The sequence below is a fragment of the Tachypleus tridentatus genome, chromosome 4, assembly GCF_004210375.1.
Source record: "Tachypleus tridentatus isolate NWPU-2018 chromosome 4, ASM421037v1, whole genome shotgun sequence".
Taxonomy (NCBI): Eukaryota; Metazoa; Arthropoda; class Merostomata; order Xiphosura; family Limulidae; genus Tachypleus; species Tachypleus tridentatus.
In genome coordinates, this window is record NC_134828.1 from 71,488,996 (window position 1) to 71,515,563 (window position 26,568).

General features: G+C 31.2%; 1 protein-coding gene across 4 annotated transcripts in view; it reads right to left on the reverse strand.

The window, feature by feature from the left end:
• Positions 1-25,348, reverse strand: part of LOC143249405 (poly(A) RNA polymerase GLD2-like) — a 58,607-nt gene extending 33,259 nt beyond the window's left edge. For 2 of the 4 annotated variants that reach the window (XM_076499201.1, XM_076499200.1), the window contains exons 1-4: positions 25,141-25,347; positions 15,596-15,971; positions 6,392-6,542; positions 792-906 (exon numbers count right to left, since the gene is read on the reverse strand). In XM_076499201.1, the coding sequence (XP_076355316.1) occupies positions 792-906; positions 6,392-6,542; positions 15,596-15,837 (508 nt within the window). In that variant the 5' untranslated portion in view covers positions 15,838-15,971; positions 25,141-25,347. Of the gene's footprint in view, positions 1-791; positions 907-6,391; positions 6,543-15,595; positions 15,972-17,520; positions 17,686-25,140 lie in introns of all 4 variants that reach the window. The other 2 variants (XM_076499199.1, XR_013027768.1) reach the window with 2 other exon arrangements.
• Between the last annotated feature and the right edge of the window lie 1,220 nt (positions 25,349-26,568).

A 26,568-nucleotide genomic window follows, 5' to 3' on the forward strand; every position in this document is an offset into this window, starting at 1 on the left:
ACAAGCGAGGCATGTGATATACAGGGCTATAATTTCATTCAACTGCAATCAACTTATGCTAAGTCAAATAACTTGTCTCTGCTGTGCCTATTCTTCACTTCCTAATCAGGAAACAGTTTTTTTATGCAAACATTTTAAGTCACAATTAAAGCTTTATTAGCAATTATGTTATGGTATACTGTTACAGTACAAATCATAATTAATAATAAAAATATTATGTTTGGTTTAAGTGTTTAGATTAGGAATATGGACACTAAAATTCTTACTTAATAAGTTGAAACTACATGAAAACAACAATAAATAATTCACAATCTAAATATTAAAAATAATAAAAACATTAGCATAGCTATAAATAAGTAGAATTGGAAGAATATAGATTTGAAATTCAGATTGACTAAATTTATTTTAATCATTACGATCTGCATAAAGATACATTAATAACCCATTATATGTACAGAGACGAGTAAATATATGACATATGTTTTATGAATAATTAATTTACCCTACATATTTGTGCTTTGTGCTTTATGCCTACGCTCAAAGTTTTACCAAAACTGAAAATTTGTCGCAATACAAAACACTGAGAACAAATATAGGTGCTTGCAATAAAACTTTTTGCTAAATAAACAAATGTGTTTATTCAGTGTAATTCTACAAAACATCTATACACTTCAAACACAGAAAGATTTTCGAAATAATGGCACTTAAGTATTTATATGTCATGTATATTCAAAACTGAAAAAGGGTCATTCTTAGTATGTAAACACAAAAACCCCACAAATAGCACTCACTTGGCAACTTGTCTTTTAGTAAACTTGAAAGCCTCTCTTTAAGATCCATTTTACTTCTGTATTTTTCTTTAGACTGTTGCTGATTAACAAAATAGTCCCATACTTGATTTGATAGCTATGAATTATAAATCAAAAGTGGTTAAAATGAATGTTTACAGAAAGTCCCAAGCATGGATTCTAAAACAACTGCAAGAAAATCCTTCTCTCTAAATCAGTCCAGTTTATATTTTCCTTAAAAACAGAAAATATATATAAATAAAAACCTTTTAACTTATCTATGAAAATTTAAAGAATAAATAAGCAACAAATTTTACTACGATTATGACTGGGTAAACAAAAAATCCAAGTAATAGGTCTGATTTATGAACAATCATTTGGATTACATAAATTGCTAAAATTGGATACTTGAAAAACCAGCATATATCATGGTTACTGCTTTGTTATTTATTAATATACATCTACAGCGATAAAGAAAACAATCTCATAAAAAAATTATATATATATAAAAATATGCCATACTTCTATTTATTACCTGGCCCAGCATGGCCAGATGGTTAAGGCACTTGACTCAAAATCTGAAGGTTGTGGGTTCAAACCCCCATCACACCAAATGCACTCACTTTTTCAGCTGTGGGTATGCTATAATACAACAGTCAATCCCACTATTCATTAGTAAAAGAGTAGCCCAAGAGTTGTCTGTAGGTGTTGATGACTAGCTGCCTTCCCTCTAGTCTTACACTGCTAAATTAGAAATGGCTAGCTCAAATATTCCTCATATACTTTGTGCAAAATTCAAAAAGAAATAAACAATCTATTTATTACCATCAATTTTTTCTTTTTCTTCAAATAATAATCAGAGTATTAGTTCGAAATATCAGAAATTCTAAGCCCTGCAATTACTTTTATTCCTAATAAGCATATTATAAAAATAATGATAAGATATTACAGAAGTAAAAAACATCATATTTTAAACCATATTTTTCTGAAACAGAAACTTATACCTGTACAGTATAAAATTAGAAGATTCCCATCTAGGTCTAATTTCTGAACTTTTAAATATGATTATTTTAATCTCATTATGAACTTTATAGTTCTTATTCAGAAATACATTTTCAGTACATGAAAATTACACCTTTTGACAACATATCTTACTTCTACTCACACACATAGCTAGAATCACACACTAAATAGGGAGTGAGACCAGTCCAAAGTACACCCTAATGAGGGGACCCTCTAAATAAGAGGATTATGTGAAGTCTGTATCACTTCTGTATCAGGTGTACTCTTTAACCAGATATGGAATAGTGTGGCATATCTGAGTGGAAAATTGTGAGAAGCACATTCCAATGTAAGAGAACATAAATTAGGCAGTGATCCAAACTGCAAAATAAAATAATTTCAATCTCTCTGATGAATAGAGCATGGATAAATTAAGGGATGTGTTCCAAAGTTTAGAGTAGCCAGTGCAAGATGGTCCCATGCAAAGTAAGCCAACTGTATTCAAACTTGACTGCCAGGAACCAACATCCATATATGGGTATGAAAGTAGATTATACAATCTTCATCTCATATTCAGCCAATCACAGGGAGAAATATGGATGAACAGAAACAAAAAAAGATGTCCCTATAATGTGTTATGTCCCAATTAAATCAAACAGACCTGACATACCCCAAACACAGTAACATCTTTGGCATAAAAACATCAAGGAGTAGTGCAAGAGAAAAAAGCAGAGCAACAAACACATACACCCGCTGTGACTCACAACAACAGGGTAATCCACTCAAGGCAAATTTATTGAGGGACAACAGACAACCTGAACAGATGTAAAAAATTTACGTTGATTGGTACAGCTCTAAATCCAAAGCTCAATAGCTGGTAATTGATATCCAAGGAGGGGTAAGATGAAATATCCCAATCACACTACACGTGTGAGGCCATGATTTTAATTGGTTCAGCTACAAGGTCAAAACTCAACTGCCAGAAACTGACATCCATGCAGAGTTAGGATGACGGATCACAATTATTATGATGGCTCACTCTAAAGCTACATACCCTCAAACACAGACATGCAGAATCCATTTGTAGAACATTTTTTCCATCTACACCAGCAAAACTCCACCACCTTACTCTCAAATTTTTATTGCTTATATTGTATATCTCTCATTCAGAAGGATATCGTCATGGTTCACCACCCCAGTGGCTTGAAACAAAAAGTGACAACGACTCTTGTACTTCACTGGAAGAAATGGGAAAGGAGGAATGCAGTGGAGAATCCGAAGGAAAATTCACATTGGAGACAGTGCAATAGGTGGCCACAAACTCTATACTGAAAAACAAACCAAACCCAATTTATTCAATTTAAAGAATGGTAATGATGGACAACAATCCCTTTTTGCTTTTCCCATGAAATGCATGGATTAGTATGGCCTGATATAAGCATATTTAAAAAGTAAGTATATCATGAGGAAAAACCTACTAGCAATATTGTGGAACACCTAGTCTCTGATTTATGTGATTGAAATTAACAGTATGTATTTTGTAGCCATAGAAATTTTTAAAATTAAGTCAATATGGCACTACAGTACAGGTTTTGTTTGTACAATTGTAAGAAATTGTAGTATACCTAGACAGACACCACTTACCACAGGGAGAGATCATGGTCGAAACATGGAACAGGCACTTGAAAATAATGTATTAAAAAAAAAGACAAAATTTACTCAGGTAAAGTCACATCAAAATATGAAAAATGCCAACAGTTGAAATATGAAAACCTGAAGAGGAAGAAACAGCAATATTATGCAGACAGAAAGAGATGAAAATGTGGAATGGTACACACGCCTGCTTGAAGAATTTCCTCAATTGATGACAGAGAAGAGACACCAAGGAAAGATAAAAGTGCTAAATCTGATGGGAAACACCTGGAGCAAAGTATAAGAAGAAGGAAACAAGGAAGAATACACTATTTGAATAATAAGCTTAACACAAGTGGTAAAGGTAAAAGGAGAGACATCATGAGCAGATGATAGCTGCCAAGGAAAGAAAAGGTGAGAACAGTTATTACAGGAGAAAGCTATGCAGGCAGTATAACAACAAAGAACATGAATGTAACAAAGGAATCTATCCAGGCCTATCAGGAATAGAGGTGGGAAATGGAAGGAAGGAACATTGGTCACAAGGAGAAATTACTCTCCTGTGCCACCAAAGTTTTAGGATGAAAAGGTCAATCAGGCAACAGTGGAATTGTTTAATATTCGTGCAATATTGATGGCAAGCAATTTGGACCAACAATGTCCATAAGCCAAAAGGAAATGCACCTTACGAGATAAATGAAATAAGGAACAAGATGACAAACGTTCAAATGGAGGCAAAGTAAGGCAGTGCAACACCACATTAACATCCCAATTCAGAAGGACTGCATGCCTTGAAGAACAAATGATCTGGAAGGAATGCAACAACAGTGATAAGATATGAATGTTAAAACTTTATGATCCCAGTAAAAAAAGAAAAGTGTGAGATAAGGCAGCCTGATAACCCATGATCAAGGAGACAGAAGTTCCTTGATCAAGAAATCTATAACAATAGGAACATTGAAACAGGAGAAAACCCAAAGACCAATGACAAAAAATGTTCCACTTATGTTGGTAACTCTCCATGCAAGAAGGGTAAATGGAACATACAAAAAGTGAACCTACTCACCGTGACAAACTAGATCTCCTCACTAATAACCAAATAAAAATCAGGAATAAAGACAAAAGGTAAAAACAAATGGATGAATTACTTGAAGCTGAAGTTGCCATTAAAGGGATGGAATTATGGGAAGGAGCCATGCTGAAGCAAATTGGATCTAGATCACTCATGGAAACCATGGCTGGGCTGACCAATAAGGGGCAATCAGAAGGATTTAACACAGAATAGTGTGGATGATAAAAAATCACCTGGAAAAGAAGCTGGACGAGTAAGTACACATAAAATGATTTATCTGTCCAATCTTAACAGAATGCATCTGGGTAAAATAATAAAAGAAAGATTCCCTGGAGGAAAGAGCATTTAAAAATGGAAGAATTCTAATGGGAAATGGAAATAAAAGATGAATGAGGCTCAGACTGAGAAAAATATCAAACTGAGAAGGAAAGAGTCAATTACTGTTTCACTGATTCCACTCTGATTCTAAAGTTACCAGAAGATCCTCAAATAGACCTTATGGAAAAAAGGGGTGAGGTGCATGGTAAATGACCTTGGGACAATACTATCTCTTTCCAAAAGATCCTGACAACAGATGAAACATCTGAAAAAAGAGAGCCAAGGTTGACAAATGTGCAAACACTGATGTAATAAAGGTTCAGGATCACGAGTAATTGCCACAAAGAAGAGATAGATAGTAGACAAGTACCATAAAAGAGATATCAGGGTAAGATGTAGGTTAAGACTTGGGCAGGTAATAAATGAACAGAATAACCAAAAAACAGAAAATCAGCCTGATGGAAAGATAAAAAAAACTAACATGAAGCTCGTGGAAGGTGAGGTGTGACAGCACCCGCATGTAAGACAAATGCAAAACACTCATCATGGACCCTAATATCAGGGGACAGGGAAAACATAAAATAATGGGAGGAAGAAGTATCATGAAACAAGGAAGGGAGAGAGATAAAACAGAACATACATATCCAAAAAAAAAGCCATATGATGCCTAGTTAATCCTGCAGTAAGAACATGGGAAGACAGAAAATTCAGGTAGAGGAAATAAGCTGGCTGTCAAATGATATCTTGTCTTAAACAAGTTCAGTTTGTTCAGAAGGAAAATTGGCAATATCAGGAGAAGAAGGTTAATTCACATAATGATCAATCTCTTGACAAATAATTGCCAATAATTTCACAGTCAAGGACTCTCACAAAAAGTCTATGTAAATGTGCTTGTAGAAGGTACAACCTCCACAGTAGTAACTCAAACTTTGCAATTCATAACTAAACATGAATAACCAAGCACAGCTGTATTGGTAAAAAAACAAAAATGGGCATGAAAAAGTTTGTAGCAAATGACTAAATTCCATAACTAGGTAAAAATGTAAAATAATTCATGTTCACAATAAGTTACAAATCAGTAACATGGATAATACAGCACAAACTCAGCAAAAGTAAACTGATACAATGATTTAAAAAAACTTGTAAAGAGCACAAACTAAACATCTTAAAACAAGCACAGCCAAGTGAGAAGTGATAGTTAGGTAGAATACAACAGAGTCACATGATTCATGTGGGCATGTGGTGCTTCTACTGGTGGAGGTTCACCACACGATAGTTTGCATGTAAGAATCAGTTAAACCACATGAATCAAGGGGAATATGAGAGTAAGAGGCTTATGGTATACAAAAAATACTTGCAAAACAGAAGGAAGCACTGAACGAGAATAACCATATATATAAGTGTAAGTAAGGTACCTTGTCAGTATTACTAGAATAAATCATTCAACTAGTGATTATTCCTCAACACAGAGGTATCCCATTGCACACAAAACTAAATCTATAACCATCTTATCTAGTTAAAGGACATAATTATTCATTTACTATTACAACTGACATGAATAAAAACAAATCTGCTTTACCTTATCCCACACTTTTTTATTCTGAAGTTCTGGGTGATGCAGCTCATTTGAAATATTTTTTGACAATGAGAATTTACGCTTAGGACATAAATCCAAGCTTTCGTTGTTTTCACTGCTAGTTGAAGGAATGGAAGGAACTTCTAAATGCCTTCTGTCAAGTAGAAGAGTGCAAGTTTAAATCCAGAATTCATTATCAGGATAATGATTTTTACAAGAATTTTACTAAATTAGTTTATTACATGCAAATTACTGTAGCACATAAACATTTCCTAGAAAGTATATCATACTTGTGTTGAAAGTGACTGATGATACATAATTTTTCTAATCTGAAGATATGAAATACTGTTCAAAAAAATTAAAAAGTACACAAAAGCAGGTCGTAATTTATCACAGAACTATAATCTATAATACATCATATTGCAGAACATTATTCATTATTCATGCATTATTTAATAAAGACAAGACAGGTTACATGCTAAGTCAGTTTGCTTAAATGTCATCTTCAATATAAATGATCATTCATGCAGTCCTCACACTGATACTTATAAGACTCACAAATTAGTGGCAATTTATCCATATGTTAATGAGTCTGCAGACTGATAACACTAATTAATACTTATTAATTTCAATCACAAAAATTATTACATTAAAAACAACACTAAAGAATATTGTTTAACAAGAACCCTTCTCATATGTCAAACATTTTTTAAAATAATATTTCATGATGTTATAAAATAAAATATTTTTAACACAAACTTTTCTCATATATTAGATATTTATTGAAGCAATATTTTGTTTTTAAAAATGCTGAGTTTGTTACAGTACTAGTCCAAGTGCAAGGTGATTTTTTATGTTATGACTGAAAATGAATCTTCATCCCAAAAATCTCAAATATATTATTTGTGTAATCTTTAAAACCTCTAAAACATATATCAAACATTTATTTTCAATAAGACTACATTTTATCTTTTATTTTATCTCCCCTAACTATGTGGGATCTGCCAGTTTGACTAACCACCATAAAAATTAGAAAACAAATATAAGGTATGCTTTTTATTCATTCTAGAATAACTACAAATTACAACACAAAAATACAAATGTTTAGTCCAAATAGGTTAAGTTTCATAATGTTATATATTTGTTATTTTTTTATTAAATTGACCTTCTAGTCATACCTGGCCAGCATTACAGAAGTTGCTTTGACTCAATGCACCTGCACTCACGTTACTGCATTCACTAATATTAAACTGACCTTCAGTCTTTATAAATGCCACTGTTTTATAGTATTGTGATATTTTGTAATATATGGTCACATTTCAATTACTATACATTATACATGCATAATTCTAACTATTTAGAAATATGTTATTAAACTCATTTTTCTCAAACTATAGAACAGTAAATAAAGAAGTAAAGCAAAAAATTATCTCTTCCAGCTACAAACTTTAAACTTGGTTACTGCTGGATGTAAGTTGCCAAGCCTTTTAAAATTTTGCACACACAGTGTATAAAACAATTTTTTCTTCATATTTTATACATATATACACAGTTGAGGAACTGAAAAAAATCATAAATTACTATACTGATAGATACCATAAAATTCCACTATAACTTATCAAGCTTAGTAACAAAGCTGCACTTATATTTCAAAAAATATGAAATTTCAGGCAAACTAAAGATGCAACCAACCTTCTTGAAATCTTGGTTTGAAAGAACTAAGTAGCTTTCTAAGAGATTAAAATGGCTGAGAAAACCACCAGGAGACATTCTAAGCCTTTGGTTGGTTATAATATTAAAATCTCAATTATAATATACAATTTATTACAAAACTTAATGACATAAAATCATAAAATAGTTGTTGAATAAAATTTTGAACTGTAACCCATCACACTAGGGTTAAAAAATTATTCATGGATCCAGAGCACACTATATTATTTTCACACATGCTTTGAAACTATGTGAAGTAACTTAATCTATATTGTAAGTATCAAAATCTTTGTATTAATCTGATCATATACATATATATTCATTGATAAATCAGATTAAAGAAAATATTTTCTTCTGTTAACTTCTAATTGTGCATACAGAACACTTCATATACACACACACACACACACACAGAATTACACCTGCTGATAAAACATCTGAAATGTTTATAGCTAAATTATAACACTCCCCCATGATAATGCACAATCTTACTTGCAGGGGTTACTGTAACTGGCATAATGTTACTCTAAACAAACACGTTTGTATTAACAGGGTTACTGCATTAAACTAGTACACTATTCAAGAGTCAATGTCTAACTTTATTGGAAATTGTGGAGAGCTAAATAAATATAACATAGTTGTTAATAAGAGAATACAATACAGTAAACAGAAAAAAGTGGAAAGAAAGGTTATGGTCTGGCAACCCTTCTAACCCACATGTTTGGCACTTTTGCAATATTTTCATTTTATGTTTTAACATAATGCTGTTTATTATAAATAAAAATTGTTTATTTCTATGTACAATAACAAATACTTTGGCACTGTATTCTCTTCACAATATTACCTCATTCTCAAGACTATGGAATGAAAGCCTATAGATTCAAATCAACACCAAAATTACTAATAAAATTCAGTTACACTGCACATCCTTTATTCCTTCCTGTTCCTAACATTGTTTGCTGCTTGACAAAGAGTAAATTTTTTCTAATATTACTCACATAACTTATATGTTCATTTAGATTATAAGATAAGCATAACCTATTCATTTATTCACTGGCACAAGCTTAACTCTTCGATTAACTCTTTCACCATAAGCTTTGTCCCAGCGATCAATTTCATAACCATTTTGCACTTACTGGTGCAACTTTTACATTAGTAAGCATATCTTCATGAAATTTTGTGTGTTATTAGTAAACATTATCAGGCTTTGATATAAAAGATATATTTTTATTAAATGTTAATTTAGTTAGATTTCTTAACTAATGTTTTTCTCATGGCTTTATAATGTCTAAATGTTGACTATCCAACAAGAAAAGTAATTTTGATTTTGACATTAAAAATACTATTATGCAAAAGAAAATTTTTAAATTTCACATGTGAAATATTTATAACCTCCAGATAATTATCAAATGTTCTTTTAGCAAATACTTCATATTCTGTTATTTTCACCATTGTATCTTTACAGATTGGGGCAATTTCAATGACCTTTTAACCACCATAAAAACTAGAAAATAAATACAAATTATGCATTTTTTCATTTTAGAATGAATACAAATTATAACAAGAAAACATAAATGTTTATCCTAAATAGCTTAAATCTCATAGCATTAGACATCTATGTATGTCTGACTGACCTTTCACCTATGCTGAGCTAACATAAAAAATGTTTCAATGGCACAGCACTCATGTTACCATATCCAATAATATATAACTGATCTTTAGTCTTTCCAAATTCAAACAAAACACCCAGGCATTGAAGGATAATGCTATGCCAACAAATGAACTATGATATACCACAGGAAGGTCCTGAGTTCATCAGAAAATTTATCAGATGACTGGTAAAGGGCTTGAAACAACAACTGTGAGGAGGTCAGGACAAGATGAATCCTAGAAAACTGGGGTTTATTAAAATGCATCAAAGCCCTTGGATTTGAGCTCCACAGAAAAGGATGAGGATCCAAACACTAGGAATCCAAAAGTGAATCTAAGATACGAACTAATAAATACTGGTCCATCAACCAAGGAGGACAAGGCATACACACACCCCTAAAGCAACTGCTCAACAAACCATTGAGCATCAACTCATATGTTTAGTGACGGAGGAAAAACATGATATTTTGAGCAAAATTCATTACCTGACAATGAAGGCAACGAATGAAGGACTGAAAGTGAAACACATACAGCTTGACATACCTGATCAATAAGTTGCAGGAAAAGTGAGGTTGGTAAACTATCTCGACTGTAAGCATTATATGATCAACCAAAAAAAAACAAAAAACATATTCCAAATTGTCTTTACCTCGATTAATTCTTCCTCAAAAGCATGTTCAGGATGAACAGAAAAAGCCATTGAAGGCTACACATAAACTTCTAACTCCCTCCAAATTAAAGCATGAACTCCCTTAGCAGGTATCATCTACTTTCAGTGCTAGAGACTAGTGTCATTACCAACTTCAACATTTGAGGAAATGTCATCACCTGCCACATTAAAGTTAGAATTCCCATCACAAAGTGGAATTCAATAAATAATAAACCTCTGAAAATGAAATGAAATAAGCTAAAGCAAAAACTAAGGTTGAAATTGAATAATCATAAACAAAATTGTCGTAATCACATGTAGAGCAAATTAAACAGACATCAAGATACTAATGTCAATCAAGGAAGTGATGATTGTACTACAACAATAGAGAGCTAACTGTACTCATACAGATGGTGCAGCATGATTGGTGGAGGGTAGTCACATGATCAGTATATTTTGAAATGATGAGAAACTGATGTGGTATAAAATACTAGCATGCTGTTAGTGATGCTTAGAGTGCAGTCCAGAACTGAAATAGTTTTGGGTGAGAGGAGGTAAAACCATTTTGGACTTAGTGGCATTTTATAACATTTTTCCTACCTCTATCCCTGGCAGATAAATCCTAAAAAATAGTTGGTGTATCTGAAGTCAGACAAATTTGTTTGAGTTATAGCAATACTATTAAGGCAATTTGCTGTTGTCACTGGCTTTGAACTACTAGAAACAGAGAAAGCAATTGGCTGCCAATACTCACTGCCAACTCTAAGCCAAGAGGGCATTGTAAAGTCACAGTCAATTCCACAAATAATTTGAAAAAGGTTACTTCAAGAATTGACAGTGAGTACTAGCAAATTGCACTCATTCTGATTAGCAGTTCACAATTAGTGGTAGATATCTTTAGTAGCTTTGATATTTCTCAGAAACAAAGAAACAAATACTCCCTCATGGCTAAAAGGGGAAGCATGATTAGTATCAACAGGAATCAAACCTAAGACCTTAGGCAACCCCCTAATAACTGAGTTGTCCTGACCCAAAGCTGAATGAACCTAATTAAATAAGAAAAATAAGAAATCATAATAACAATATTTTGATTCCTTAGATATTTGGCAATATTGAAACTCATAATAAGTGACCATTGTAATTTTGATTACTTGATAATTCTTGTGAGTAGTAACACTAACAGATTCAGCTGAATAAATATGAATTAACAAGAAATTAATGTGGCAATACTTTAATCATTTCAATATTAAACAGTTGGAATAACAGAAGACAGGATTTTCAATTTATTTAATACTAAAAATCCAGTGAACAAACTGAATTAATAAAACATAAGAATAAACCATTAATATATTTCAGTTACATGGTTAATTAAAAATAATCTTGAACAGTAATAATTAAAAATACTAATTTTGATTAGTTGATTATTTTTGGCAATTTATGTGTATGACATAAATCATGATAATTGATTTAATCTTAATTTTGAATAACTAATTCTTTTATATGAAACAAGTTAATGCTATTTTTATTAGTATTATTACTAGTATGAAAGCTCATTAGAAATTACAAGAAACCACTATTGAATGACTGATGAAAATTATAAATTTAACACCTACTCTACACTCATTTCATCAGTCTCAAAGTGATTCTTTAACCCTTTTGCTACGAGCTCGGTATAACATACACAAATTCGTCTACACATTTGCACATGTTAAGTATTTGCACTATAATGTTTAATACATAAAATGTATCTTCACAAAATACGATAGAATTTTAGTACAGATTCCAAATATTCTGTATACCAAAAATTGATTTTTAATAAAGTATTTTTACTGAAGATTTGTTTGTGAAAATAGAGTCTGTTTCATTACAGGTTTGAGTGCAAAATGATTTCATATTATGACTAAAAACCTATTCTTCATCCCAAAAATCTCAAATATTTGCATAATCTCTAAAACCTCCTAAATACATTTAAAATGTTTGTTTTCAGTAAGATTATATATTTTATGTTATTTTCTGTACTCTGTGTGGGGTCTTTCACTTGACCAACTTTGTAACCATCATAAAAAAATTAGGAAATATAAATTATGCTTTTTTCATGCTAGAATGACTACATATTATAACATGAAAATACAAATGTTTAAGTAGTTTAACTCTCATAACGTTATATATTTCCACACATTTATTATTTTCTATTATACTGACTTCACAGAAATGCCTAGCTAACTTTACATAACTTGGATTGACTTGGTGTGCATGCACTCATATTATGTATCCTACAATATAAAACTAATAATTAGTCTTTTCTATCTTGGCTGTGTGTTAGTGGACTAGTATTTTGTAATATACAAGCACATTTCAATTATTATACATTATATATATAAATTATTACTATTCAGAAATACTCAATATAACTTATTTTTCTTAAAATATGAAACTATAATCAAGACATAAAGCAAACAATTATCTCTTCTCGATACAATTTTTGAATTCGTTTGCCGCTGGACATAGGTTGCTAAGCCTTTTAAATTTGCAAATGGAAGATATCAAACTTTTTTAGGTTTTACATACACAGTTAAATAACCAAAAAATCATAAATAACTACATTGATATTATAGAATTCCACTCTAATTTATTAAGCTTAGTAACTAAGATATACTTAGATTTAAAAAATATGAAACTTCAAGTAGACAAAAGACACAACCTACCTCACAGAAATCTTCGACTGAAAGAGCAGGGTAGCCTTTTCAAAACTTAAAATGAGGAAAATACCATTCTAGGGACATTCTAAGCTACTAACTGGTTATTCACATGTCATATATTGAAGTAAGGGTATATAAGGGGGTTGTTTCCAAAAATAGAAAGAGGTGAATGGGGCGACTGTGTTTGATTCAATATGTAAGCCATATCTCAACAAACGATGAGGTTCTTATTTTATACTGTAGTTTGTTAATAGTAGTAATTTGAGTTCCTAATTTGTACAAAACTATAGACTTAGTATTTTGACATCACAAAAATTTAATTTAAAAAAGTGATGCATTCAACATACAACATGACTCACCAAAAACTATATTTGAATCTATTTCTTTTGATATTTTATTGTAAATTAAGATATTAACACAAATATAATATTAAAGTTTGAATTATAATCTGTTATTTGATTCCAAACTTATTGACATAAATTTATAAAATAGTAGTTCAATAGAATTTTGAATGCAAGTGAACAAACATAATGACATGGCCTTTGACCTGTGATCCATCATGAAAAGGTGAATCACAAATATTTTGTAAAATCTATACAAAAAAATGAAATGTTATCATGAACAAAACTACTTGTGTACTTTAAAAGAAACTTTAAGCGGCACTCTTGAGCATTCTCACTGTAATACTGTATTGTAGGTCAGGAAGTAAAAAAAAACCAAAAAACAGTGCAAACATTCCAACACAAATGTTGAACTCTTTCAACTGTATAAAAGATAAAAAACATTTGGTAGTTATAAATATTTATTTTTCTTTATATTTTAAAGATAAGTAGATAGTATATGAAATATAATATCAAAAGAATATTTATTAATTAACATTTAGTCCCCACTTAAAACTTTTAAAACACTGACTAATATTAGTAACAGTAGTCTATTTGTGGTCTAATTTAACCATTAGGCCTAATACATAAGAAGCAGCTGAAACACTACTTCATAAATTTTATTTTGCTTTTGGCTACAACTCAATGTTATAAAACCTCTGAATTTAAACTATTCTGCTGTTATATCACTGAAGTTATAAAAAGAAATAGAGAAGAAACCTTTCTAACAAATCAACATGAACATTACATATCAATATAAACACCATAACTTGCTTAAGAACAATAAGATAGTTTTATTGCTAAGTGATGATGTATATTGTTGAGCATTACCAAAATAACAGAGTGTCAAAATGTTCTTAACAGAGTTATACAGGAAACAAGCCTTATACAGTTAGTGATTTAAGTATTATAACATTCTTCTTTATTACCATGTATAAAAGGGAGCAAATATTACCTCGTTGAATAACATTACTTGGATAACAAGAATTCTCGTATCATAAATTTGAGAGATAGTTAGCCCAAAGTTTCTAAACTAATCAAAAAATAATTTATGGCACTTGTTGGGAATTACCTTATCATTATTTCTCCCTTTAGATGCAGACATCTGTTAACACATAATAATTACATATATTACTATAATTATTATATTACACACATACCTTTTATTAGCTTAAATGTTACGTACTTACATTTCGTACAACCTTGGTTAAGTCTCAACTACAATGTATAACATAACCCAACAATTACACTACTTTGTAAAAGGTGTTAATTATTGATTGAATTGTGACATAGAATGTTTAGCTGCAGTATATAAATATTTTACTCCAAAGTTAAGAGATGAGATGGGGTTGGTAGTTTTCATTACTATCACTTCTACAGAAATTATTATATAGGTTTTAATCTATCAGTGCTTAAATAGATTCACCATTCAGCATTTAAATATCATTTGTACTATATTCACTATCGAGCTAGCTCAAGCTGCTCTCAATGTCCTAGATTAACTAGTATGAAACAGACTGTCATCCACAAGTCAAAAATAATATGGGAAAGAAAAAAGAAAGAGGCTGACAAAAAATTGACAATTCTTTTTTAACCTAAGGACAGCATTGGATAAAATCCAACAAAGAATCAGTATATTAATTACATTTTTTGTAATCATTAATCTATAGTTTGATAAACATAAAAACAAACACAGATCATTATAGTAGTTGACCTTTGGAATGGATTGTCTTGATATATGGTGCATGCAGTTTAATCTAAAAAGTTTAATTATAGGCTTAATGAATTTGATGTTTTTTTTAAAAGTTTAATTTAGTAGATGGGACAGCTTTGATGAACCAACAGTTGTCTTGTTGTCCTTAATGTTGTTATATATCAGCTTACCCTCTTTTGATCAATTAATATCCTTCTTTAATCTTTGCCCAAGCTAAAAATATCTAACTGGAGAAGCCCATTGTATGTGATGATTTCTACATTATAAAATATTAAAAATACATATTTAAAATGTTTTACATAAACTAATTTTATGTTATAACATTACACTTACTGAAGGGTCCATCAATGATAAATCACTTTTTATACCTCCATGATGTATGAAACAAAAATTAGTTACACTTACTTTATGCCTTTCCCTGGAAGTACAGTCTTCAAATATCTTTTATCTTCTGCCAGCAAGTTTGCTCTGCTGGTATTCAGAGTGGGAGACTGACAATATACTCCACTACAAGTATTGCTGTTATGCAAGTCACTGTTTCTTTTAAAACGCTGAGCATGGGCCAGATGTAGAATGCTTCGAGGTTTAATATCTGAATCATTTATAGTAGGCACACAATGTGAAACACGATGTTGAGTATTCATCATAGATGGAATGTAAATTAACTGTAAAAACTTTACAGAACATAAAATATTCCACTAAACATACTTGAAGAAACAAACCAGTTTTCTTGAGAGTGATGCTTGATCAACAGTCAACAAAAATAAATAGTCTATGATACCTGTTAAAGAAAAATATATATATATATATCTTGTTACTATACTAATTGAACTATTACCACATCTGATATGTTGAAACATAGCTTGGTATATTCTATGTTGACCATTCAGTGATTTTGTAATTTGCTTACATAATTTAAAGTCTGATTATCATTACTTTTCATATAAAAAATGTATAAAACTAACATAGTTTTACTTCCACTGTTCTTATAAAATATTTTGATATATATACATATACTTTTTCACTTCATAATAAATTTAGCTAAGATCTATATAAACTAAATTAACAGTTTAACTCCAAATATGGTATAAAATATCCTAAACTAATATAAAACTTTCTCTTGAGAAAGATGTGTAAGAAGTATCTTACTGAAATTTACAAGAGAAATGAGGCCTTTATTTTCTTTGTGCTATATTTTGACTACAATGGGATGAAAAGACATAAGTTTAGGATTTCAAAAAGACATGATAGGCTCAGTTAAGTTTTATTTTTATAATAAGGTGACTGATTTAAGGAATGAGTTGCCACTGACAACAGTGGAGACCAATACTTTAGGAGTTTATGAAAAGGGAAAATGATTATTTCCTGAAGTTTAAAGGGTGCATACATGTGCAGCATTGAAGGACCAAATGATTCTTATTCACAGTTTATTGTCCATAAAGTAATAAATGATAAGTTTATACTGATGTCACTCATGCATACAGTTGCTGGAAACCTTAAATTTTATATACAAAGTTGCAAATGTAGTAGGATTTTTAAAGTTTAAAATTTAGATTTTATTAGTTCATACAACCTTTATACTCATTTTTTTTAAGTTTGCAAAATATAAATTGCAGTAATTATTGTACATAGTGATACTGTGACATGAGGGCCTACCAAAGAATTTCTTTATAAATGAATACATTTTTTGCTTAGTTTGTTACTATGCAGTTTGACATAAGCAAGAGGCACCAAAACTGTTGAAACTGCTGAGTTCTACTTTGCTTTGTTGTTCTTACAGCAGATGGCCCCAAATCTGCTTGCAAGATGCTACAGTATCATTTTGGTGGCTGAGTGATTAGAGGACAAATGCTGTGAGAGAGTGATCACAGCACATGATGATGCTATAGCAAGAGAAAATGTACAAAGTTTTTCTTAAATCGTAACTTATTGTCTCAGTTTACATGGTTTTCATTGTGGCTAGTTCCACAAAGATCTATCTTGAGAGAAAGAGTTGCAGATCTAATCACTAATCCAGTAGCAAAAATTATCCATTTGTCTACACAAGTACTCAGTTTTGTTGTTGTGTCATACATACAGTTTCATTTAACTTCAAAATAATTTAGCTTATATCTCACAAAGCTTAAAAATCAGTCACTTTTGATATTCAAAACACTTTGTGAATTTCTCACTCAAGCCTCTCATTCTTAAGAAGACTTATTATGTAACACAAAGTAAAAGCCAGAACAACACATTGAAGTAAAAACTCTTTCTGAAAACTACTGTGAAAAGCAGCATACAAATGAGAATATTTTAGTATGGAAAACTGATTTATAATTTACATGACTAACCTATCCTGGCCCAAAACCAATCTTTTAACCCATAAAATGGCATGGAACACTTGGTTTCAAACACACAAGAGTTACAGCGTGATGATGCAAAATCTTTCCCCATATATGGTCAACCACCCATTCCAGACTATCAACAGTTTTTTCACACATCTTCTCAGAACATTTCTTTTCAAAGACATAGAGTAAAGGAAAATATGTAAGACATACCTGAATGTAAAATAACACTATTCCAATATTTTTATCAAATCCTTCAGCTTGTTACTCACTCAAACTAATGTGATGCATTCATTATTAAATAACTTGCACAAATAAAGAGAGCTTAAGTTAATTTCTGATTGCTGGAAATTTTTGATACATTACACATCATTTCAGCTACATTTAAAATTTGTTAGATGTACCATTTTTTCCTATCAAGGCTGTATGGCTGCAACAATGTGTCATTGAGCTTATTCAAATATTTATATTAGAGGAATCAGTGGTTAGTAGTTATTTATTAATTCATTCATTTGTTTGTTTATTTTTTATGTCCTTCATATATTTGTTTCATTTATTTATTTTTGCTCATGCCTTATTGATTCCATGACCAGCTAAATATGATTTGTTGTGTGATACAGAAAATGAATGCATCATAAGGAAAACAATTATGCTTTATTATCAAAACAGTGATTAAGCAATAAAAAACCCTAAATAGAGCAACAAGAGAACATAAAAATGGACTCAAACATTTATTAAAGCATAACTAAAATAGCAATGTGAATGTGCACTTAAAAAAAAAAGCAACCAAACCATTCTGGGTGATAATAGCTATACTTAAAATTTCTTAGAACACTGTTCTTAAGTTGTGCGAAGAGTAAAAGACGCAGTATTAACAGAATTTAGAGGACAGGAGAAAGTTTACAAAGTGAAAAGACAAACATGTCTTGAGATCATTCATGCTGTTTTGCAACATGTTAGGCAAACCAAAAAACAATGCTCATTTAAAAACTGGTCAGCAGTGCATTCCTGGATGTGTTTCTGGAAACAGATTCACCAAAATAACTCTTGATATTTCATTAAATTCTTTCTTTGGTATGCTGTATTTTTTCATCACTAGTGTAAAAATAAATGTTCTTTCTAAAAGTAATTCAATCATAATCCATTGAAATACAAAAGTCATGTTGGCAGGAAATGGTATCACTGATCCACTACATAATACATGTAGAGGCATCCAAAAATTCCACAGTTGGATGAATCTTTCTGAACTCCAGTGTCAAAAAGTGCCTGAACGATCCACTCAAACCAATCAATCTGAAACCATCTGAACATTTATAGATGTTAGAAGCATGTCAATACATTTATGACAGGCTTTTGTTTGAACCAAGATACATAATTCTCTTTTTTTTCACAAAAACAAAAATAAGTATTAACTGATTTGGTGGGAGAACTGGTAGGAATCATCCACATGCCCTTTTTCATAATATCCAACTTCAAGACAAAGTTGTGCACAATTGAAATGTGCCCTTTTAACTCAAAGTGAATTATTAACAGACTAAAAATACATGCATCAGCATCTGTGTCAGACATTCTCCGGGGATGATCAAGTGTGTAAAAATACCTCAACTACAGTGTTTACTCAACCAATTGTTGTCTAAGAGAGATTTCATTTCTTAAGTTTAAACATTAATGAAAATATTGTGCACTGTAACGTCATAAGTGGATAACCTGTTACATATTCCCATGGAACTTAGATGAGAATTTTTGCAGTTTGAGAAATGCTCAAAAGTTATGGTTCTCTTGATTGAATATGTAAAATGTACAGGAGGACAAACATTCTTTCTTGTTTGGTCTTATTCCACCTTCTTGTGTGTTTGTCATTGTAATGTCTTTCTGCTCTTCATTGATTATAGTATCAGGCATTAGACCAGAATCAGATATTGCAATGATTCTTACAACAGCTTTCAAACAAGCTTCTTGGGAAATCTCTGATAAAAACCATTTTAAAAAAATATTATCTAACAGTACTGTAAATACATGTAAATCTCCAAACGTTTTACAATGTTTTATTATGAAGAATCAATAAATTAGATATCCATGCCAAATGATTTGTAGCAGCAGTAACAAGATACAATTATCTTTTTCAGAGAAATCAAAAACTGTTTTGAGAAAACATTAAATTTTTCACACTGAGAGGCAAGTATACTCTTTGAAATATTCACTCTTTTATCTTTCTTATATATAAAACCCACAAACAAAAATAACTAAAAAACAAAACAATAACAATTCTCATTATATTTAGACTACATTTAACTATATTATTTATTTTGTCTTTATTTAAATTTATTTCTAAACTCAGAGTGATATTACCATGTTGTGAAAAAGTACTAATGATCTGCCAGCTTTGCTATTGAGATCAATATCATGGTGTGAAGAATTTATTCCTTCTTTCTAAGAACTGTGGTCACAATTTACAGGAAATGACAACATTACTCTACAGATACATATAATGTGCTATTGCACCTTGATAAAAACAACTTTATTTAAAATGTAGAGTAGAACAGAAATGCCACCTAAAAGAATCACAAATTGACAGGTTTTTTGGTTTTTTCCTGTAAAACTATGTCCTTTTTGTCCTAACTTCTGAGCATCAAACAAAAGAAACATTATTTGTACAGTAGTTAAATAACAAGTTACCAGAACATTTTTTTGCTGTTATTTTTTCCTAGACAAAAGGATAAATATTGATTGACTAAATACAGCACTATTCTCTCCCTCTCAATATTAAGCAACCAAAACAATGAGCAGGTCATGAAATTTTAGACTGTTTCTTTCAAATTCATGGTTGCTGTGGGTCAAGAATGTACCATTAAAATAAATAAACTAAGTGAAGCATGCAAGCAAATTTATTGATGAATAAATAAACACTAACTGCAGTGCTCCCTTTAGTGTAGATATAGCCATAAGATCATTAGTACACAGGTGAATGCAACACTGTTGAAATAATATAGTCTTAACATACAAACATGAAATGCATTAAGTATAACTGAAGGAAAGGGTAACTTTATTTCAAAAAATTTCCAACATCAGAAGTAAGTTTAAGCCATTTTATTGCTGTAAATTTATTTTGACACAATGTGTCATGTTATTCCTATGGTACTTAAAAAAGTGAATATTTTCCAGAGGATATGATAAAAATATAGGAGTTAAAATTTTTCATTTAGCTTATACCCTCAAAACCAAGTGTTGAAGATAGTTTTTTATCAATATGACTATTTATAGTCCTAAATGAGCAGTTGAAGGCTGGATAATTTTGTAAGTATTATTATAGTAGTCTTACTTAGTAATATTACATACCGTATTTTCCGGTTAATAAGCCGAATCGCCGAATAAGCCGAGGCCAGTTTTCAGCTCTGAAAATGAGGGTTTTTGCTTATTACCGCCCAATAAGCCGAAGCCATTTTTAAGAAGTGACAAGTTTCTTCAAAATGATTTCTTAGTCTCGTTTCAGCATCAGCATGCATGTTGTGTGTGATCACTGGCGTTCTGTAGTAAAGCAGAACGTGTCGTATTGAGACAGAGATGGAATCAATATGTCATTCGTTATTGGCTCCACTCACTGTAATTAGGTAACCAATGAAATTCCAGAAACAATGTTTCACTGTAGTCTTAACATGCTTTGCTGATGGGACAAAATTACCGCCTATGATAATTTTCAAAAGAAAAACATTTCCTAAGAAGAAGAAATTTCCGAAAGGAGTGATCGGCCAACAAGCCAGCCCCCAAAAATCAGGTCCAAAATTTAGGGCCAGAAATTCCGGCTCATTAGGCGGAAAATACGGTGCATGATTTTTCTTGAATAACTACCTACTCAACCAGGTGTTACAACTAGTTTTATAAATAGTTCCTTACAACCTGGATAATGCTATTAACCCTTTTGCAATGGATCATGGGTCAAAGGCCATGTCATCACATTTCTTGACTTACTTTCAAAATTTTACTGAATTTCTATTTTATGAATTTATGTCAAAATTTGGAATCAAACTGCATATCATAATTTAAACTCTAATATTATATATGGGCTAATTTCTTGACTTAAAAAGTAAATATTAAAAGAACACACCAAAATATAGATTTTAGTGTGTCACATGATATGTCTAATGTAGCAATGTTCAGAATTAGATGTTTTTGATGTCAAAATGCTAAGTCTGTAATTTTGTACAAAGTAATAAATCAAATTACCAATATTAACAAGCTAAAATATAAAATAATAACCTCATATCTTTTTATTTTGCTGAGATATGGCTTATGTACTGAATCAAACACAGTGGCCCCATTTACCTATTTCCAATTGGTCCTTCGCATACCTTCTTCAATATATGGCATGTGAATAACCAATTGACAACTCAAAATGTCCCCCTAGTGATTTCCTCAGCAATTTTAATCTGTGAAAAGGCTACCACATTCTTTTGAACCAAAATTTCAAGAAGGAAGGTTGTGTCTTGTCTTCAGTCTGCTCTAAGTTTAATATTTTTTAGACCTAAATACGTATTAGTTACCAAGCTTAAAAAATTATAATGAATTTCTATGATATCACCATAGTTATTTAAGAGTTTTTGGTTATTTAACTGTATATATAAAACAAACAATTTTTTTGATATCCTCCACATAAAAAATTTTACAAGGCTTGGTATTCTATGTCCAGCAGCAACTGAGTTCAAAGGTCATAGCTAGAAGAGATATTTAATTTTATTTCTTTATTTACTGTTTTATATTTTAAGAAAATTACGTTTAATAATATATTTCTAATTAGTAATAATCTATATACACACAGAATGTATAATAATTGCAATGTGTCTGTGATGTCGAGAAAACCCACTTGTAGAGAAAAATATATATGTAAAAATGGCTCATTTGGGTTGAGAAAATTTTTTACGTAGAGGAGTGAACAATGTTTCCACCTTCTTTCCTCATCATCAGGTTCACAAAAAAAGGAAGAGGTAACTGACTGGAAGCTGACCACATGTTTGAAAGGGGTTGTGTAACTGAGTGTTGTAATGTAGAGGGCATGCTTAGATATAAAATTCATCTACACAACCCCTTTCAAACATGTGGTCAGCTTCTAGTCAGTTACATCTTCCTCTCTTTGTGAACCTGACAATGACCAAAGAAGGTTGAAACGTTTGCTCCTCTACGTAAAAAACTTTTTCAACCTAAACGAGCCGTTTTACATATATATTGAAATGTGTCTGTATATTCCAATATACCAGTCCCCTAACACCCAGCAGAGACAGACTAAATATCAGTTTTATATTACAGGATATGTAACACAAGTCCATGTACTCTGTATCAATGAAAGGTATGTAATGTAATTATATTGACTTATAATGAAAAAAATAATAAATATACAGCATTAACAGACTTAAGCTACTTAGACTAAACATTTGTATTTCGTGTTATAACATGTAGTCATTCTAACATGAAAAAAGCAGAATTTATATTTATTTCCCAATTTTTTATGATGGTTAGAAGGTTGGTCAAATGAAAGACCCCACATAGTAAGAATATAGAAAACAACAAAATATAAAATATTACTGAAAAGAAAAGTTTGAAATGTATCTAGGAAGTTTAAGAGATTACACAAATAATATTTGACATATTTGGATTGAAGGACTGTATTTTCATTCATAGTATGAAATCACTTTGCACTAAGATTATTAACAAAACAGACTCGATATTTTCATAAACAAATCTTTGGAAAAATATTTCATTAAAAAAATCTGATTGTTAGTGTACAAAAAATTACAATATTTACTAAAATTTACCAAAGTTTGTGAAAATACACGTTGTATCAAATCTTATAGCCCAAATACTTAATACGTGCAATTGTGTAGACAAATTTGTGTATATTACAGAGCCCATTGCAAAAGAGTTGAATAAAAATTTTTTGAGAAAAATTTTTATTATTTCTCAGTTAGTTAATGCTATACAGGACTAGTGGTTTTATGTTTTCAACAATTTATAGGTTGGAATGACCATTAACAGCTGTTTCTGTTGTTTTTCCCAATGGTTTATGATTCTTATTCAGTTATCTCACAAGTAATAAAAAACATTTTCTAAATATAAAATGATGTTGGGATAGCATTACCAAAAAGAATGCAAATAAGAATATAGGGGTGATACAGCTACAAAAATATTGTCCTTACTTGTTTTGAACTTTTACGTGAAGCTACACGAGGGTTATCTATGCTAGCCATCCTAAATTTAGCAGTATAAGGCTAGAAGAAAGGTAGCTAGTCATCACTATTCATTGCCAACTTTTAGGCTATTCTCTTACCAATAAATAGTGAGATTAACTTAAAATTTGATATTTCACTATAAAATGTACAAGGGCAAAATGGTTATGAGATCAGTCAATTCTACCAACCTTTTAGTGAGAATCTATAATAATTAGTTCATGCTTCAACTCAACTTGGTTTATCTTGTACACACAAATCCTAAGCTCTTAGCTACAGTACACTGATGTCTACACTGACATGATCATAATATTATAATAAACTCCACACAAACAATCAAGAATATACAACATCCAACTGCAGTAATATCAAAATTACATATGCATTTTACAGTGTAACATTAAACTTTTGGTATTGGAAGCCATGTAGAGATGATCCATGCATAGCTGTATCATCCCTATATTTATTGTCATTGAAATTATTTCTGGAACCGCCCTTCCTTCTTCATTTTGGATTTACAAAATGTTTTATTTATCATTACTTTGTGATATTTTTCCCCTGACTAAACGTATTCTATGAGTGTGTATATTAAGATTTAATGTGTATTAATTTTGTTTCACTCTTATTTCACTTTATATATAGTAAACATGTTGGTTATCTAAAGACACAAACTGTATAGTCTACAAAGTATTGAGTATTCTACATGTTACAGGCATTTAATGTTTATTCATTAGTGGCTGGTAATTCCTATTTCAACCTGTACTTGTGTTTTAAATGAACATCAGATTTCTGGAGAAAAAATCTAATTTAAAGCAGTAATGATAACATCTCTTGCAATAGAATTATGATTTTTTTTTTCAATTACAACTAGCTCTTAACTGCTCATGAACACAAAGATTAGATTTAGATTTAAAGTGACATAAATGATGTAATATTTGTAAAGTTATCTCAACTGAAACAAGAAGAAAGATTAATAATTTGGTGATTTCATCACTTTCTTGTTTGGTATCATAGCAGCAGCTTCTTACATTGTTTTGGGGCGTGTTGGGTAAAGTAAGAGATGAAAGTGAATGGTAGTCATCTTTTAAAGTAAAAGTCTCTGTTATTATTGATGTTTTGTGTGCATATTTGTATTATACCTTTTAAGTACCTCAGCCATCCCTATACACAGCCTAACTCTATGATACAAAACTGTCAGTACATCTTTGTAACTGAATATTCTAAATAATTTTTTCAATGCAGCTATTTAAAATCCAGAATGTACTGTTGAAGTAATTAGAAGGTATTCAGTTTATTTCTGTATGTTTATGAATGCTCAAGTCCTTAAAGTTTCACATTTCTTAAGCCTGATCACATAGCACTGCATACACAGATACATTTTCATAAAATACATTTATAAAAATTTTCTTACTTGCCCTGACTAATAACTCTTCAATCAAACGTTTCACATCACAATGGCATAACGATTAACAAAAGCCTAAAATCAAAAATACAGTTATGTTGTGCAAAAGAATACGTGATATAATTTACAATATTCGAAATTTGAATCGTAACCGGATGGTAAGATCACATGCACGCACCATTAAAAATAATTAATTAAAGAAAAAAGTTCTTTCAGTTAGTGCAACCACTAAATACGAAACAGCTGTATTAAAAGAAATAAGCAGACAATAGATTTCCATCCCTTAAAATAATGTAATGATTATAGTAGAGCAAGATTTGTAACATAAATAAAATGCACAATAAAGCTATTAAAAAGTAAAGGTTTGTTTGTTTTTGAATTTGGCGCAAAGCTACTCGAGGGCTAGCCGTCCCTAATTTAACAGTGTAAGACTAGAGGGAAGGCAGCTAGTCATCACCACCCACCGCCAACTCTTGGGCTACTCTTTTACCAGCAAATAGTGGGATTAAATATAACATTATAACGTCCCTACGGCTGAAAGGGCGAGCTGTTTGGTGTGACGGGGACTCGAACCCACGACCCTCGGATTACAAGTCGAATGCCTTAACCAACCTGGCCATGCCGGGCCAAAAAGTGAAGGATTGAAAGATGGGACTGTATTAAAAGTATTTGAACTTTGGTGTTTCAAAATATTGGAGGAGATTATCTCACAATTCGCACTAATATTAGCGTCGTAAATCCAAAGACATATCGCTGTTCCAGATTATTGCTAAAATAGGAGTTCGATTCCCCTTGGTAGCCCCGCTGGAACAACAATAAGTTTTTGAATTTACTTCGCTAAAAATCAGGGGCTCGATTTCCCTCGATGGACCAAGAAAGTAGTCGAATGTAACTTTTCTGTAGAAAAAACAGAAAGGGGATGACATAACACAGTGCTGATTAAACATCTATACATCATGGATGGAAAGACTTGGTGCAAGTAGGGATCAAAGGCCCTTTAACTGGTAAGAGATTAAGGGAAGAGATCATAAGGACCCGGCTACAGAGAAAACCCCTACGTTTTTTGTTTTTTCTTAAGGGTGAAAGGTAGCACGTTATGCTGGACCTGCCAGTTATCAGTAAAGTGTTGGGGAGGAGCTTACTCTAGAAGTGCTTAAATTTGGTGTTTCAAAAAAATAATGGTGGGGTTACCTTACTATTTTGTTTATTTAAGGTGGGTCGTAAGGTGGTGCGTTTTGCGACATACGACCAGTTTATACTGTATGTAAGTTAAAGCGTTTCTTTCATCCATTGACAACAGCAGGTTGCAGTCATATTTCATGTTTAGAAAAATATGACCATAATTTATGAACGGGGAGGGAGTCAAAAATTTTGAAACTCAAACGCCCCTGTTTTTTATTGTTTCCCATCATAAAAGTAACGTGTGATCGTAACGGT